General features: G+C 35.2%; 1 protein-coding gene across 1 annotated transcript in view; it reads left to right on the top strand.

Annotated features, from left to right (window-relative positions):
• LOC149475276 (lachesin-like) overlaps positions 1 to 16,135 on the top strand; it is a 103,434-nt gene extending 87,299 nt beyond the window's left edge. The window contains exons 4-13 of the mRNA XM_089713743.1: positions 5,847 to 5,936; positions 6,460 to 6,587; positions 10,707 to 10,901; positions 11,376 to 11,532; positions 11,765 to 11,862; positions 12,243 to 12,364; positions 12,849 to 13,029; positions 13,659 to 13,830; positions 14,160 to 14,305; positions 15,515 to 16,135. Coding sequence (XP_089569869.1) covers positions 5,847 to 5,936; positions 6,460 to 6,587; positions 10,707 to 10,901; positions 11,376 to 11,532; positions 11,765 to 11,862; positions 12,243 to 12,364; positions 12,849 to 13,029; positions 13,659 to 13,830; positions 14,160 to 14,305; positions 15,515 to 15,658 — 1,433 coding nt within the window. The 3' untranslated portion in view covers positions 15,659 to 16,135. The remainder of the gene's footprint in view (positions 1 to 5,846; positions 5,937 to 6,459; positions 6,588 to 10,706; positions 10,902 to 11,375; positions 11,533 to 11,764; positions 11,863 to 12,242; positions 12,365 to 12,848; positions 13,030 to 13,658; positions 13,831 to 14,159; positions 14,306 to 15,514) is intronic.
• Positions 16,136 to 16,574: the final 439 nt, after the last annotated feature.

Genomic DNA, 16,574 nt, shown 5'->3' on the forward strand with positions numbered 1-16,574 from the left:
CTTATTGGTGGCATTAAAATAAATATTGTTTCTAGACAAGAGAGGCCATATAGATCAAAGTAAATACATAATATAGATAATTATGTTTTTGTTTATTTTTGCCAGTAGATTTCCAGTTGTACTTAATTATAGTTTTAAGAAGTTATACTATACTTAATATTATAAAGCTGAAGAGTTTGTTTGTTTGAACACGCTAATCTCGGGAACTACTGGTCCGATTTGAAAATTATTTCTGTGTTAGATAGCTATTTATCGAAGAAGGCTATATAATATCATCTCGCTAAGATCAACAGGAGCGGAGCAATGCGGGTAAAACCGCGGAGCACAGCTAGTAATAGAATAAAGATAATCTGAGTTTATCTGTTTCTTATTAACACAATTTTATTAGATTTACCTGTATTTTTGTACATATAACCAAATTTAGATACGATTTTGACTTAAAAATGGACAGATTTAATTCTTTGTACACTTATAAATGATCGGTGACAATATAATATGTTCATGAGTTGAAGCATTCATTAGTTACTCATAGTATTATTGTTTATTATTAATTATACACTAGCTTTCCGCCCGCGGCTTCGCCCGCGTTTTCAAAGAAAAACCCGCATAGTTCCCGTTCCCGTGCGATTTCCGGGATAAAACCTATCCTATGTGATAATCCAAGTTACCCTCTATATGTGTGCTAAACATTGTAATCTGTTCAATAGTATTTGCGTGTGAGTAACAACTAACAAACATACCAACACCTACATATACATCCATCCTCACAAACTTTCGCATTTATAATATTAGTAGGATAGAAGAAACTCAAAACTCAAACTCAAACATTTATTTATTCAAATTCTTATAAAAGTACTTTTGAATCGTCATAACATTTTTCAACGTTCATCATAAAGGTATACAGTATACACCTATACAGGGTGTCCCACAGCCCACTATCGGTACACGCGCGAAGGGACTTGTAGTTTTGCATTCACTGATCACGTAAAAAATACAGAATTTTTTTGCTAAATTTTTCCTTAAAATCCATGTTTTCTTCTCTAACTTCGCGCAGCCGGCATATACCGCTTCACTAATGTGAACATTTTATCTATGAAAACATATTAATCTTAAACGAATGTACACATAAAGTTTTAAGAATTATCTATTTGAAAAAAAATGTGTCTGGAATTTTAGTATTTTTACGTACTCAGTGTGTGCAAAACTATAACCTCCTTTGAGCTTAGTATACCAACGGTGGGACACCCTGTATAGACATAGGATAGGACATTTTGATATTTGATAATAATTATCCTAAGCAAGTTTGTCTGGCCAAAATAAAATATAATCTATATCAGTATTCTTTCTTTCTTTCTCACGTCTCCACCAAAATTAACCACTTTTCCTCATAAATAAAGAAACCCCAATAATAGCGCTTCCGACGGCCATCGTAAACTTAACGCAAAATGGCGGGCGGATGTTTGTGGAAATGTGACGTCATTTCCTGTCTCGTTTAGTGCCTGCGTTTTATTGGATTACGGTGTTTTGGCAATATTTTGGCGGGAAATAATAAATGGTTGTGCATTGTGCAATCGTATTTATATTTTAGACTATACTATAACTATCTTTACTTAATATTAAAAAAATTACTAAATTCTTGTTTGGTACAAAAATTCAGTAAAAAAAATGTTTAACGATTTATTTATTTTTATTTTTGTAATTAAATTTATTTAAGCACTTAAAATAACAGTAACGTAATTATACCTATGTATAAGTTTTCTTGTGCATACCTGTAATTGGTGTATACATCACATTAATATTCGTTAGTTGTTTAGATCTAATTGTTATAATTTTTATGTGTACTCTGTTGGTATGTCTAAATAAATAAATAAATAAATAAATATTATAAAGCTGAGGAGTTTGTTTGTTTGTTTGAACGCGCTAATCTCAGGAACTACTGGTCCGATTTGAAAAATTCTTTCGGTGTTGGATAGCCCATTCATCGAGGAAGGCTAATATAGCAGGGCTATGCAGGTAAAACCGTACAGCTAGTTATAATGTTGTATATGCGAAATTTAATAAAGCAATACGTTCCACTTAAGCAAAGGCGCAACTCTAAGTATCCTCCCTGGTTCACAAATAGGCTTATTAAATTGTTAGGTGAAAAAGAAAAATATCGTAAACGCTATAAAATATATAAAAACGAAATGGATAAACTGCAGTATAATTTATTAAAAAATAGAACTCGCATTATATTAGATAAGTCTTATGAAGATTATATAACTAAAATACAGGGCGATATATTACAAAATCCTAAATCCTTTTGGACTTACATAAAATCTAAGAGGAGTCATGCCTGCAACTTTCCATCTGTTATGGTACTTAATGATAAATCAGCAAATGATGGTAATGAAATAGCAAACTTATTTGTTGAACATTTTTCTTCGGTATACAGTCAATCATCGTCATCCTTGTCGTCACAAAACGTACTTTCATCTTTAACTATGTGTGCTCGTAATAACATAAATATTAATGAACGGGAGGTCAAGCGTAAATTACAATTACTCGATATTAATAAAGGTTCGGGTTATGACGGTATCAGTACGGTATTCTACAAAAGATGTGCAACGGAATTGTCAGTTCCTCTATCTATAATTTATAATAAATCTCTAAACAGCGGAATATTTCCAACTTTTTGGAAAAAAGGTTTGATAGTGCCAATTTTTAAACAGGGGGATAAGTGTGAAGTAAAAAATTATCGGCCTATTACGTTGTTATCGATACCCGCGAAAATTTTTGAGTCTTTCGTTTATGGTTACATATCGTGGCACACCAAGAGTCTTATTTCTGTGAACCAGCATGGTTTCACAAAAAAACGTTCGACACTTACCAATTTGCTAAGTTTCACTAACTCAGTAATAACAAAAATAAGTAACGGTAATGAGGTCGACGCAATCTACACTGATTTCAGTAAGGCCTTTGATACAGTGAATCACCATCTGCTAATAAAAAAACTTAGGGACACTTTTTGTCTTTCAGAACAGGTTTTACTCTGGTTGCAGTCTTACTTATACCTTAGACCACAAACAGTTAGGCTTAGCGGATATCAGTCTAAAGAATACTATCAGTTATCTGGAGTTCCCCAAGGCTCCCATCTAGGCCCATTATTGTTTACATTATTTATTAACGACATTACAAATGTTATCTTGGAATCTGAATATGAGGTTTATGCGGACGACTTGAAACTTTTCAGATCGGTAAATTGCTCTCAAGACCAACAAAAACTGCAGGATGATATAAATCGAGTATCTCTCTGGTGTAAGAATAACCTAATGCAACTGAATGGAAGTAAATGTAATTTTATAAAACTTTCCAGAAAACATGTTAGATTCAAAACAACTTATAAAATTGATGATATTGGTATTAATCAAAAGTACAATCTTAAAGACTTAGGTATTACATTGGATGAGGAATGCAGATTTGATACACATATAGATCTGGTGGTTCGCAAAAGTTTTAAAATGCTAGGTTTTATTTTTCGTAATACACAGGATTTTAAATCTACTCTCGCTATGAAAATACTTTATAATTCTCTCGTAAGGTCCAACCTTGAATACAATTCAGTTGTCTGGTGTCCTTACTATAAAAAATATATTACTCGTATTGAATCAGTACAGAAAAAATTTATTAATAGATTAAGTTATATCACCAAAAACAATATTCTTACAAATTATAGCGAAAAGCTAAACTTTTTTAAAATGGAGTCTTTGGAAGCGCGCAGAAGCGCGTCACAGCTAATATGCCTACATAAATTATTAAACAATGAGATAGACTGTCCATCACTGTTGTCGCAAATTGGTCTCTCGGTGCCTATCTATAATTGTCGGCTAAGTACTTTTTGCCCTATGTACACAAAATTTTCAAAAAATAAATATGGTTCGAACTCCCCGTTACAACTTATTTTAAAATTATATAATAGAATATTTGCAGTTGATCATAACACAGATATTTATTTTTCAAAACTAAGCTCGTTCAAAAAGCATATTGTTAAAACATTAAACAAATTGTAATTTAAGTTTTTACTTCTGGTTTCTATTTAGATATAATCTAATTTTTATGAAAAATTGTTAAAGCGGTGCCTACCTGTAATTTAGATACGTAAATACTAATGTTTATTTTAAGTAAATATTGAATTGTTTGAACAAAAAATTATGTATCTAGTTGGTAAGCCTTTTTTTAAATAAATAAAATAAATAAATATATTGTTGAAAAAAAATTGGTTGTCTGTAAAGACAACCAATTTTTTTTCGTCAGTACGATAGTTGAACGTGACAACGATTGTGCTTCTTTGTCGCTCGTTCCGCGTTCTCGCTTGCACTTCAAGCCTTACATGGAACGCCTCAGAGCGAGGTAACGCCGCATGAGTCATGTTTTTTCGTGCGTGCAGCCGGCGCTATCGAATTATAAGTCGTTGTCACATCAAAAACCTCAAACATATTTTATTCACTTGGCTTTTTTCTAGAGGCTTTTTTTGTATTTGTCTGTCTGTCCCTATGTATGCGTAGATCTTAAAAACTATGCAACGGATTCATATAACGGATAACACAGCATCAGCCGTGTTTTTTAATCAAGTTTTTATAGTAGATTATAGATATACAATAGCAAATTTTGTTAGGTTTTAACAAGCTAGTTATTAGTAGATTAAAAATTATAAATTGCCATAGTAAGCAGTTAGTAATATATATAGTATAAGTAGTAGTAATATAATAATAATAATATGATTAAATATTCACTCATAATACCACAAGAGCTTCAAAATTATCGGGTATTTTCCGATAGGTTCGTTGCAAACAAATGAAGGAGTCAAGTTTTTAGTCAAGGTTAAAAAATGATTTTTCCTGAAAAACTTGACGACTTTATTTGTTTGCAGGGAACCTTGAGGGAAATGCCAGATAATTTTGAAGCTCGTGTGGTATTCGGGAGATTATTTTTCCGTCCCAAATGTCGGCCAATAATTTCACAATTGAATTGAACCTGTCAGTTTGACGTCAACGACCAGAGAAAATTTTCAAAAAATTATCAGTATAATACCATGTAGGTTGTACCACGTGACGTCGAATGGTGCAATTCTATTGGTCGATATTTGGGTCGGAAAAATAATCTTAGAAAATACATAAAATATGGAAGATGAAAATCCATGGAGGATTGTCGCGAAAGAACCACAGGACAGTTCTTTGGCATATTATGATTTATGTAGTAACATATTATTATGTGAAAGTTAATTCTAATATTGACATGATTTTAAAAGAGCAACTATGGAGTTTCATGCCGGTTCTTCTCCATAGATGCTTTCCGAATCGGTGGTATAAATAAATGTTTGAGTTTGAGTTTGAACCCAGCTCAAACCTAGCCTAGATCTAAAAAGCGAAACAATCAGCCATGTTTAAAAGCAATCCCCGACCGGAAGTGCGATAACGGACCCACCAACTTCCGGTACACTGTTGTATATGACTTCCTTCTATTTTGATTATTTATAAATTAACTTGTTAAGCTCATTTGATACTGGCCTTTACTTATAAATAAGTAGCTTTCCGCCCGCAGCTTTTTTCTCGTGGTCAAAGAAAATTAACAGTGTCATTTAGAAATTAAAAAAAAATAAACGCGTTTAATTGTATGTAAAATTTCAACGTCGCGTCATGGCAATACCGTCCGTCATGTAGTAAGGCGACGATTTTGGTATCTTGGAATCTTGCAAAAAAAGTTTCACTTCTGACACGATAATACATAACTTATTTATGTTTTTAGTATTTACTATTACTATTTAGCAGATATTGAATACATTTTTAGTTAATTGGTTTATTTTTCAGATGATGGTCCAAGGTTCGTATCCCGGGGCCATTCTTTCAGGACAGTGGTGGGAGACACGTTACTGTTGCCATGCCAAGTACAGAACTTAGGTAAGTGATGTGTAATATAACTTATAATTAAGTTATGTTATGTTTAAGTTATAATTAAGTTGTATTTATGTTATAATTAAGTTTTAGTTATGTTATAATTAATTTATAGTTATGTTGAAGTGGTAGGTTTAATCGAGAAACACTTTATTTATTGTTTTTATTAGAATACCAAAAAATAGCACATTAGTTAAAACAATTAATTGAAAAGTCATTTCTTCCTTTATAAAATATACCTACTTCCTTTATAATAAGTACTTAAGATCAAAAATTATAAAAAAGGGGCTAAAAATCTAATATTATATTAAGAGATTTTTGGTCGAAAAACTTTGAAAAATTCGTTAGTTGTTCTACTATATCATTAAAATGCTTTAAATAATTATTTTTTTATAGAAACAAAAATCATTCTCGCCTTTCTTACTTGGTATTAAGATATAAAAAAGAGTATTAACACACACACACAGCAGTAGATAGTTTATTTTAGACGTTTTCACATACATATGATTTCTCTATCCCATTATTCCAGGATCTCTAGTATTGCTATGGCGACGAGGTCCAGCCGTTCTTACTGCAGCCAGTCTCATGGTGACCAGAGATGAAAGATTCCGACTGGTCGATGGATATAACCTGCAGATAACTGATGTTGGACCGCAGGTGAATATTGTGTAGTTAAATAAATAAATATAATTAATATTTCAGGACATTTTTCACACACGGCACGATCTGATCACGATTTTCGCTTGTGTTATGGAAACCAGATGGCTGATAAACATATATGTATATGTCGGCGCAACGACGTAATACGACTACCCTCAAACTACTAAATTATTATAACTAGCTAAAATTTACTTTGATCTTTTTAAATAAGTGGTTGATTAATGTAATGAAATAATTAAAATCACAAAATAATTAATGTTTGTTAAAAATGATAAAAATTCATTGTAAAAATTCGAGTGGCAACACTCAAACTAATTCTTGTGAGTCATGGTTTGCTTTAAATGCGAGCGTCCGACGGCACAGAGCACATTCACTCTCCGTGCGATTAGAGCTTTTTGTGAAAATTAAGCTCTCCGTGCGATTAGAACTTTTTGTAAAAAATTAAGCTCTCCATGGGATTAGAGCTTTTTGTGAAAATTAAGCTCTCCATGGGATTAGAGCTCTTTGTGAAAATTAAGCTCTCCATGCGATTAGAGCTTTTTTGTGAAAATTAAGCTTTCCGTGCGAATAGAGCTTTTTTGTGAAAATTAAGCTCTCCGTGCGATTAGAGCTTTTTGTGAAAATTAAGCTTTCCGTGCGATGAGAGCTTTTTGCGAAAATTAAGTTCTCCGTGCGATTAGAGCTTTTTGTGAAAATTAAGCTTTCCGTGCGATTAAAGCTTTTTGTGAAAATTAAGCTCTCCGTGCGATGAGAGTTTTTTGTGAAAATTAAGCTCTCCATGCGATTAGAGCTTTTTTGTGAAAATTAAGCTTTCCGTGCGAATAGAGCTTTTTATGAAAATTAAGCTCTCCATGCGATTAGAGCTTTTTGTGAAAATTAAGCTCTCCGTGCGATATGAGCTTTTTGTGAAAATTTTGCTCTCCGTGCGATTAGAGCTTTTTGTGAAAATTAAGCTCTCCGTGCGATTAGAGCTTTTTTGTGAAAATTTAGCTTTCCGTGCGATGAGAGCTTTTTGCGAAAATTAAGCTCTCCGTGCGATTAGAGCTTTTTGTGAAAATTAAGCTTTCCGTGCGATTAAAGCTTTTTGTGAAAATTAAGCTCTCCGTGCGATGAGAGTTTTTTTTGAAAATTAAGCTCTCCGTGCGATTAGAGCTTTTTTGTGAAAATTTAGCTTTCCGTGCGATTAGAGCCTTTAATGAAAATTAAGCTCTCCATGCGATTTTATGCGGTTATCAATTCGGCCGGTATATTTTTTTTTTATGTATGTACACCGTACACCGTATGTTTTTTCGGATAGGCCCAGTAGTTTTTATTTTATGAGCATTTTTGTCTGTACTCGATGACTAAGTTGATATGTAGCAAGTAACTTTGATTCATATATATTATATGGATTAGATAAATAGAAAAAAAATAGCTTTAATTTGATATGTGATTCATAAATGTGCGTTATGAACGTAAAAATGAATCGAAATCATACCTGTTTGCACCAGGCTGCCAAGATGTTGCGGCCAGGTGAAAAGCGGCAACCGTGATTTTTTAGAATTTTTATATCATTTGACGTGATGTAGATTGTAGACTACGTTTTATTCAAAAAACAAGTGAACGAATTTTTTTCCCAAAAATCGATTAGAAAAATTTTAATTAAACATGTTACATGCTTGCGGCCAAATTTTGACTGGCAACCTAGTCGATATATATTCTCTTAATTATAAATATACATAAAAATTCGGTTATCAGCAAAAAACCGATGAACGCACTGATCCTGCAGCCGGATCTCGTGCTATTATATGTATACTAACGGTCTTACTAATAAAATGTTACCCATTCGCTATGCAATGGATTAGTTATTGCAATAACCTGTCATGTTTTTATGATTGACGTTTCATGTGAGAAAGAGCAGGACAGCTATGGTAGAAAATGGTAGAAATTTATCCATTGTTTAACTTTTTATTAGTAAGGCACTAATATTATTAAGCTAAAAAGTTTGTTTGAACGCGCTAATATCTGAAACTACTGGTCCGATTTGAAAAATTCTTTCGGTGTTAGATAGCCCATTCATCGAGGAAGGCTAGAGGCTATATATCATCACCCTACGACCAACAGGAGCGGAGCAATGCGGGAGAAATGTTTCTAGGGCAGGCGGAAATTCGTACAATGACACGAAGTATTATGTTATCATCAAATAAAACGATACCTATCGCTCTTCATACACTAATTTATCGTTTACATGTCGTTTACGCAGCGTACGGGTTCTCGTGGTACAAGGTGGGGTGAACGACGCGGTCGTTCAGAGGTAACAAACTTGTTATTACATGTCTGTATAAGGTGCAGATTAGGAAGCACAGCGACACGCATTCACGTATTGTTGGACACCCCTGTTAGGTCATTGTACGAATTTCCGCCTGCCCTAGGAACACACTATAGTATTATAATTTGCACATAGGCTTTATCCAAGTAACACGCAAGTAAATCCACAGGCTCCAACTACATATTACATTTTCTTCAAGTCCCTCTGAATACCATTATCCTCCCTTTTATTCCATAAAAAACACCATCCAATTTTCTCTAACACATAACGCGTGTTGCCACACACAAAATTGTTCCAGAATATGATAATTGCCATATAAAACAACATTATGGGGCTTCGTTATTTTTTATTGTGGCAACATGAATCGCGATGTCATTTTTAATGTTGGTAACAATTTCTTAATTTTTCCCACATTTTTTCCCTTTTTAGAGCGCTTTAAGAATGTCGTTAAACATTTTATGTACCTACCTAGATATATAAATAAGTTTATGACGCAAATATTACATGCTAGCTGTGCCCCGGGGTTTCAGCCACTTTTCAAACTTTGGGTTAATTGTTTGAAAATATTACCTTTGTAATTTACAAAATGCAAATCTATCTGTATGTTAAAATTCATCAAAATCGGTTCAGTCATATCGCTTTGAAAACGGCTAAGTATTTCGTTTAAAAAAATTGTATGTGCATTTCTCCAATCTAAAGAGCTATGTGTCAAAATTCATCAAAATCAGATAAGCTATATTGCTCTGAAAACTGACAATAAAACCATATAAAATATGACAGTTTAAAGACTTGTATTAAAACTACAAACACTACTTTTTTACTTACTTTGTAAACATAGAAATTTTCTTTCTACAAATTACGACTCCATAATTCTTAATCAAGTCATTTAAAAACGAATAATTTCAAATCAACAGGACATTAACAAATCAATATTAGACAAAGTAGCTTATAACTTGAAAGCTTTCAAGTTATCACTTAATTAAATCTAAGTAAATTGAACGTCGATCGGTCCGTCCGTACATTACTTAGTTATGACTTATTATTCAATTTTATCAAATAGATATTCGCATTTGGACTAATGAAAAATAATAGGTTTTCTGCTTTAAATAGAAGTACTCTTTAGGTATAGTAATTGGAGTTGATAAGATTTACAATTAAGATTTAGATTAAAAAATAAAATTTAGCAATCGTTTGAAATTGAGTATTAGTTGCTCAATACACAAACATAAATAATGTTGCGCATAGTTCCCGTTCCTGTGGGATTTCCAAGATAAAAATTATTTATGTGTTAATCCAAGTTACCCTGTATTTGTGTTCCAAATTCCATGAAAATCGGTTCAGCAGTTTTTGCGTGAAAGAGTAACAAACATACATACACATACATCCATCCTCACAAACTTTCGCATTTATAATATTAGTAGGATTGTATAGGATAGGATAGGAAGTAGGATTAGTCATTTTATTTCTCATGTGATTATTTATGGCGTATTACAGAATGACAGTAACAGTGAGGTTAAAAATATCATAAGACGATTCAAAAGTGCTTCTAGAAGAAGTCTAATTGAATAAAAAATTGGTTATTTGTAAAGTAGGTTTACGATCGAGATGTTTACGTGATAACGTCTTATTGGTGGCAGCGCTCGAGATGAGACGGGAGATCGGTCCGTCTCTCTCTCGTTATACCTGCGATCGCGCTCGTGAGGTTTTGGTGTGACACAAGTTTCTGAACATGTCACCCGACTAAAACGATTTTAAAAACGTTATCACGTTAATAAATATTTCTTTGACATATAACTCCAAAATTGCAGGACGCAGGCGACTACGTCTGTCAGATATCAGACCGAGTCGCTCGTGACCAGGTCCACACTGTGGAGGTGCTCGTCCCTCCCAGTGTGCGCGCCTCGCCCGAGTCGCGGCACGCGGCCGCGCGGCGAGGCGGTGCTGCTGTGCTCGAGTGTCGAGCTTCCGGGAACCCTGTGCCCAGTGTAACGTGGCATAAGCTGGTAAGTAGAAAGTGGTAGATAATGGAAAAGATGGTAAGTACGGTAGGCAGTAAAAAATTGGTAGTTTGGTAGAAAATGCTAGAAGAATTGGTAGAGTTGGTAGAGATTGGTAGGAATTGACAGGTTTTGGAAAAAGATGGTAGAAATGTAAGGTTATTCACGAAAAAGGTAGAAAACCTCAGATCTGGTAGAAAATTAGTAAGATTAAGCAGAAAATTTATAGGAATTGGTAGGATTTTGTAGAAAATAGTAGGAGTGGTAGAAAGTAGGTGTAAAAATGTATATGTATGGTTTTTGTTTAAAGTAACTACATTCATGACAGCAAAATAAATCAAGTGAAAACTTATTCAATCTAATATTCGTATTATCTAAAATTAGTTGCGTCTACAAATAGCCAAAACAAACTGTCCAACTACCATTTTAATGCATATCAACACAACTGTATTATAGAGCATGAAATCAAAATTAAAATAGCTTAATCCATTTCAGAACGAAACAAGCACGCGTCTCGGTGAAGGTCCCCAGTTACAATTATCTCGGTTAGAGAGACAGCACAGTGGGAAGTACGCGTGTACTGTTGACAATGGTGTTGGACCTCCAATAGTTACTGAGTTTCAACTGCAAGTCCTGTGTGAGTATACATTATACTCACGGCTCTTAATCACGTACAAATGCATAAACAAACAGACACACACACACGAATTTATAAATAATTTATTTGACAATCACACAAAAATGCAATGTATTTTACATATATCCAACTAGACTTTACAATAACACACAAATGCATAAACAACACTCACAATCATGTTCATACAATGATGTACAATTAGACTGACAGTCAATACTATTTTAAATTTCAGTTCCACCAGAAATAACAGTGGAACGGTCGTGGGTTCACACGGGAGAAGGGTTTCGCGCTGAACTGCTGTGCACAGTATTAGCTGACCCGCCGGCTGAGGTATGTACTCAAACTCACACTCACACTTAAGCTAATACACAAACTCATACTAAAACTTAAGCTACAACACAAACTCATACTAATATTTAAACTCGATCACAAAAGTCTTGAAATTAAAATTATTCGTTCTTTCCTCATTCAAAAATTGAGACATTACATATCGTAATTATTATGGTTGTGACATATGATGCTATATATTTTAGCAGTCAGGTTTTTGAAGTGAAACTTCTTTAAAGTAAAATTTCAAGGTCGCGTCATGTCATGGAGTAAGGCGACAATTTAGGTATCTTTGAATCTTGCCAAAGAAGTTTCACTTCTGACACGTGTGCTCGGCATACACGCTCTTTTTTATGTTGATAATATGATTATTATTATTTCAGGTACTATGGTACCAAAACTCGTTTCCTATAAGTGCAACGGACAGAGTGACTATGTCGGTACGGGGGAACAACCACACATTACTTATTGCTAATGTACAGCCTGAGGACTTCGGGAATTACACGTAAGTTACTGTCAAATAGGATTATTTGGTATTAAGAAATTGTAATAAATGTATTTCGCTCACGATAGTAAAATTTAATTAATCCTGTGTTGGTAAACTATCTACACTTTTCATCTGATTTCAAATGAGGTCTTTCTGATTTTATAAAACTGTATTTAGTTTGTAATAAACAGTTTTTCATTCAATCATAGAAGATCGAATGTTGTTTTGGTTACCAATCTACATCTTTTTACTAATATAAGTAATTGTGTCTTATAATATTATTTGTAATAATAACAGCTATATCTGTACTAAATTCTTGCAAATAAATATACTTCTAATAATTTGAAAATTGAATTTTGAATTTTAATTTCAATTTTGCATTTAAATTTTGAATTTGAATTTCGCATTTGATTTTTTTAGCTTGAATTCTTCGTTCGAATTCTTCATTCGAATTCTACATTTGAATTTTGAATTTGAATTGTGCATTTGAATTTGTCCACAGTTGCGTAGCAGACAACAGTCTAGGCCGTGCACGACAACACGTCGAAGTCTCCGGTCGACCCGGACCTGCTCGATTCACTTCCCCCCCTCTAGCGAGAACCGCACATTCCTATACGTTGTCTTTTGCTGTGGACAGTTACCCACCGTTGGATGAACTGAGATTGCTGTACCGGCAGTTGGCTGTAAGTTTATTATACACACACAAACACTCATTCTTACACCGACGCTAATACTCAGATTTACAATATCTAAAACTCACAATCACACTTACAGTCACATTCATATTTAAACTCACACTCATACTTACACTACGATTTGTGCTGAACAATGAATTATGTAACATCTGTAAATCTTCCACATTTCTTGCAAATAAATCATTCCATATTATTATTGTGCACAGTACCCGTTCCCGTGGAATTTCCAGGATAAAACCTATCCTATATTACTCGTGGATAATGTAGCTTTCGAATGGTGAAAGAATTTTTAAAATCGGTCCAGTAGTTTGAGCCTATTCATTACAATCAAACAAACAAACAAAGTTTTCCTCTTTATAATATTAGTATAGACTATAGATAGTATAGATAGACATGTTTTTAAAAGAGCAACTATGGAGTTTCTTGCCGGTTCTTCTCCATAGATACTGCTTTCCGAATCGGTGGTAAATGTTAAAAATACTATGTAATGACGATTCGAAAGTGCTACTAAATAGTAGTCTAATTGAATAAATGAATGTTTGAGTTTGAGTTTGAAACGAATAATTATTGTGTTTCAATAAAGAAATTATGTAACCTTTAATAATATTATCTTCCAGATAAACGAATCATTCCAACAGCCCGGGCGGTGGCATGACGTAGTGATCCCCGCCCCCGAGCCGACCGGCTCGCTCACCCACCGCGTCACGCACGAGCTGCGCGCGCTCGAGCCCGCTGCGGTGTATGAGGCGATAGTACAGGCGAAGAATAGATATGGGTGGAACGAGGTGGGTATGGGGGGAGGGGGGAAAGTGTCTTAAGGGGAGGGGGGCTAGTGTCTTAAGGGGGGTGGCTAGTGTCTTAATTGGAGGGGGGGAGATTTGTGGAAAAAAATGTTAGTAAATTATTGGGGGGAGGGGATTTTGATCTACAAAAATGTGGGTATAATTGGGAGGGGGGGGGTATTTATGGCAAAAAAATGTTGATAAATTTCTTGGGGGGGGGGGGTGACTTCTGAGTAAAAATTTGTTAGTAAAAAAGTGGGTGGAGGGATCGTGTGTTAAAATTTGTTGGTAACCTTGTAATTGCCTACATTCGTGAATAAAACTACTCGGGGGCAGTAAGTATGTGGGCTGATGACGTCATCCCCGCCCCCGAGCCGACCGGCTCGCTGACGCACCGCGTGACGCACGAGCTGCGCGCGCTCGAGCCCGCTGCGGTGTATGAGGCGATTGTACAGGCGAAGAACAGATACGGGTGGAACGAGGTGGGTATGGGGAGAGGGGGAGGGGGGCTAGTGTCTTAAGGGGAGGGGGGCTAGTGTCTTAAGGGAAGGGGGGCTAGTGTCTCAAGGGGAGGGGGGCTAGTGTCTCAAGGGGAGGGGGGCTAGTGTCTCAAGGGGAGGGGGGCTAGTGTCTCAAGGGGAGGGGGGCTAGTGTCTCAAGGGGAGGGGGGCTAGTGTCTCAAGGGGAGAAGAGGCTAGTGTCTTAAGGGGAGGGGGGCTAGTGTCTTAAGGGGAGGGGGGCTAGTGTCTTAAGGGGAGGGGGGCTAGTGTCTCAAGGGGAGGGGAGCTAGTGTCTTAAGGGGAGAAGAGGCAAGTGTCTTAAGGGGAGGGGGGCTAGTGTCTCAAGGGCAGGGGGGCTAGTGTCTCAAGGGGAGGGGGGCTAGTGTCTCAAGGGGAGGGGGGCTAGTGTCTCAATGGGAGGGGGGCTAGTGTCTCAAGGGGAGGGGAACTAGTGTCTCAAGGGGAGTGGGGCTAGTGTCTCAAGGGGAGGGGAGCTAGTGTCTTAAGGGGAGAAGAGGCAAGTGTCTTAAGGGGAGGGGGGCTAGTGTCTCAAGGGGAGGGGGGCTAGTGTCTTAATTGGGGGGGGATTTAGATCTATAAAAAGTAGGTAAGTATAATTGGGGGGTAATTTTGGGAAAAAAAAATTAAAAAAATAATGGAAAAAAATGTTAGTAAAATTATAAGGGGGGGGGGATTTTGATCTATAAAAATGTGGGTATAATTGGGGGGGGGGGGTATTTGTGGCAAAAAAATTGTCCATAAAATTTTGGGGGGTGTCAAGTTTCTAATGGGGGGGAAATGTAACAAAAAATGTTGTGATTAAAGAAATTGTAGGTGCAACAACAGGACAACAAATAAAACGCATAAATCTGTCTGAAATATTCTTTATTTTTAATGAATACACATCTCATAATCTAACTTATCTTGACTTTTTGAAGTGCAAGTGATACAAGTGAATAAAATAAACTATAATAATTTCGGTAAACGCGAACAGTTTATTGAAGTGAAACTTCTTTATCGGGGTTGGACAAAAATTTAGTGTAACATTTTTGCGTTACGCCGTACGCGTGACATTTTTGCGTTACGCCATACTCGTGACATTTTTAAGGTCATAAAGAAGTTTCACTTCTTACGTGTGTACTCTAGTACAGGCAAACATTTTTTTTTATTCAAAAAAACATTTATTTTCAGGTCAGCGACATATTCCAATTCCACACGCTCGGTGGAACACACACAGCCCACGCAGACGAACTAACACCAATGTTTTCATCAACGTCTAAACAACGACTGACGCAATACTTACTATTTACCGCCATTTTCTTTCTCTTTGGATGACTATAGACAATGCGTTCCAAATTTGAAAGTTTTTTTCGTTAACAGTGCATTTACATCAAACGAACATAGAGCTAGAGCAAGAGCATTCTTTCGTGATCTTTTAGTGTAAACGAAAACTCGTATTCAGTGTTGTTCAGTATTAGCATTGCATAGAATCTTTTCGAACGCACTAAGAACACATGAATGCTCTACGCCTGTTTACACTAAAATAATTTGACATAGTGGGGTTAGCCGTTAGAATGAGCATTCGCTCGTTTGATGTAAATGCACCGTAACTTTTATACATGAATTTCGATGGTTTTGTAATTTCGCGGTAATTGTACATTTTGTTTGTAAGAATATTCTAGTGATTACTTCGGTTAGATGGATATAGTATAACGTCATTAAATAAAAAAATGTTTGCGTGTAGTAGTGTACACACTACACACGTAAGAAGTGAAACTTCTTTATGACCTTATTTTTCAAAAAATAATTTACTGTATGCAACTTTACAGGAATACGTTGAATCACGCGTGGTAGGGATAAGAAAAATATGGCGCGTTACAGAAAATTGTCACGCGTAACGAAAAAATGTTACACTAAAATTTTTTCCGACCCCGATAAAGAAGTTTCACTTCAATAAACTTCTAGGTATGAACAATTACTTGAATAAAGGAATTTTTGATAATCTTTTTCATTTTATTCCTTGAAATGTACAATTTATAAGCCATACACTATTAAATAAATAACTAAATACCTACATATATTATTACATTAAGTTTAATTTTGCCTATTATTTTTGGCTCTAACTATAATTTCAACATAATGTGGCCTACTTTTCATCACTGACATCAAAATAATGTCATTTCACACGTTACAAAAGCTACACCCATTATCTGCTTGCGTGAAAATGCTCTAATAAGACCACTATATCCAT

Source organism: Colias philodice, chromosome 31 (genome assembly GCF_061535455.1).
Source record: "Colias philodice isolate Cphi_HAF_F1 chromosome 31, ilColPhil1 Martin Lab GWU primary, whole genome shotgun sequence".
NCBI classification, from domain to species: Eukaryota; Metazoa; Arthropoda; class Insecta; order Lepidoptera; family Pieridae; genus Colias; species Colias philodice.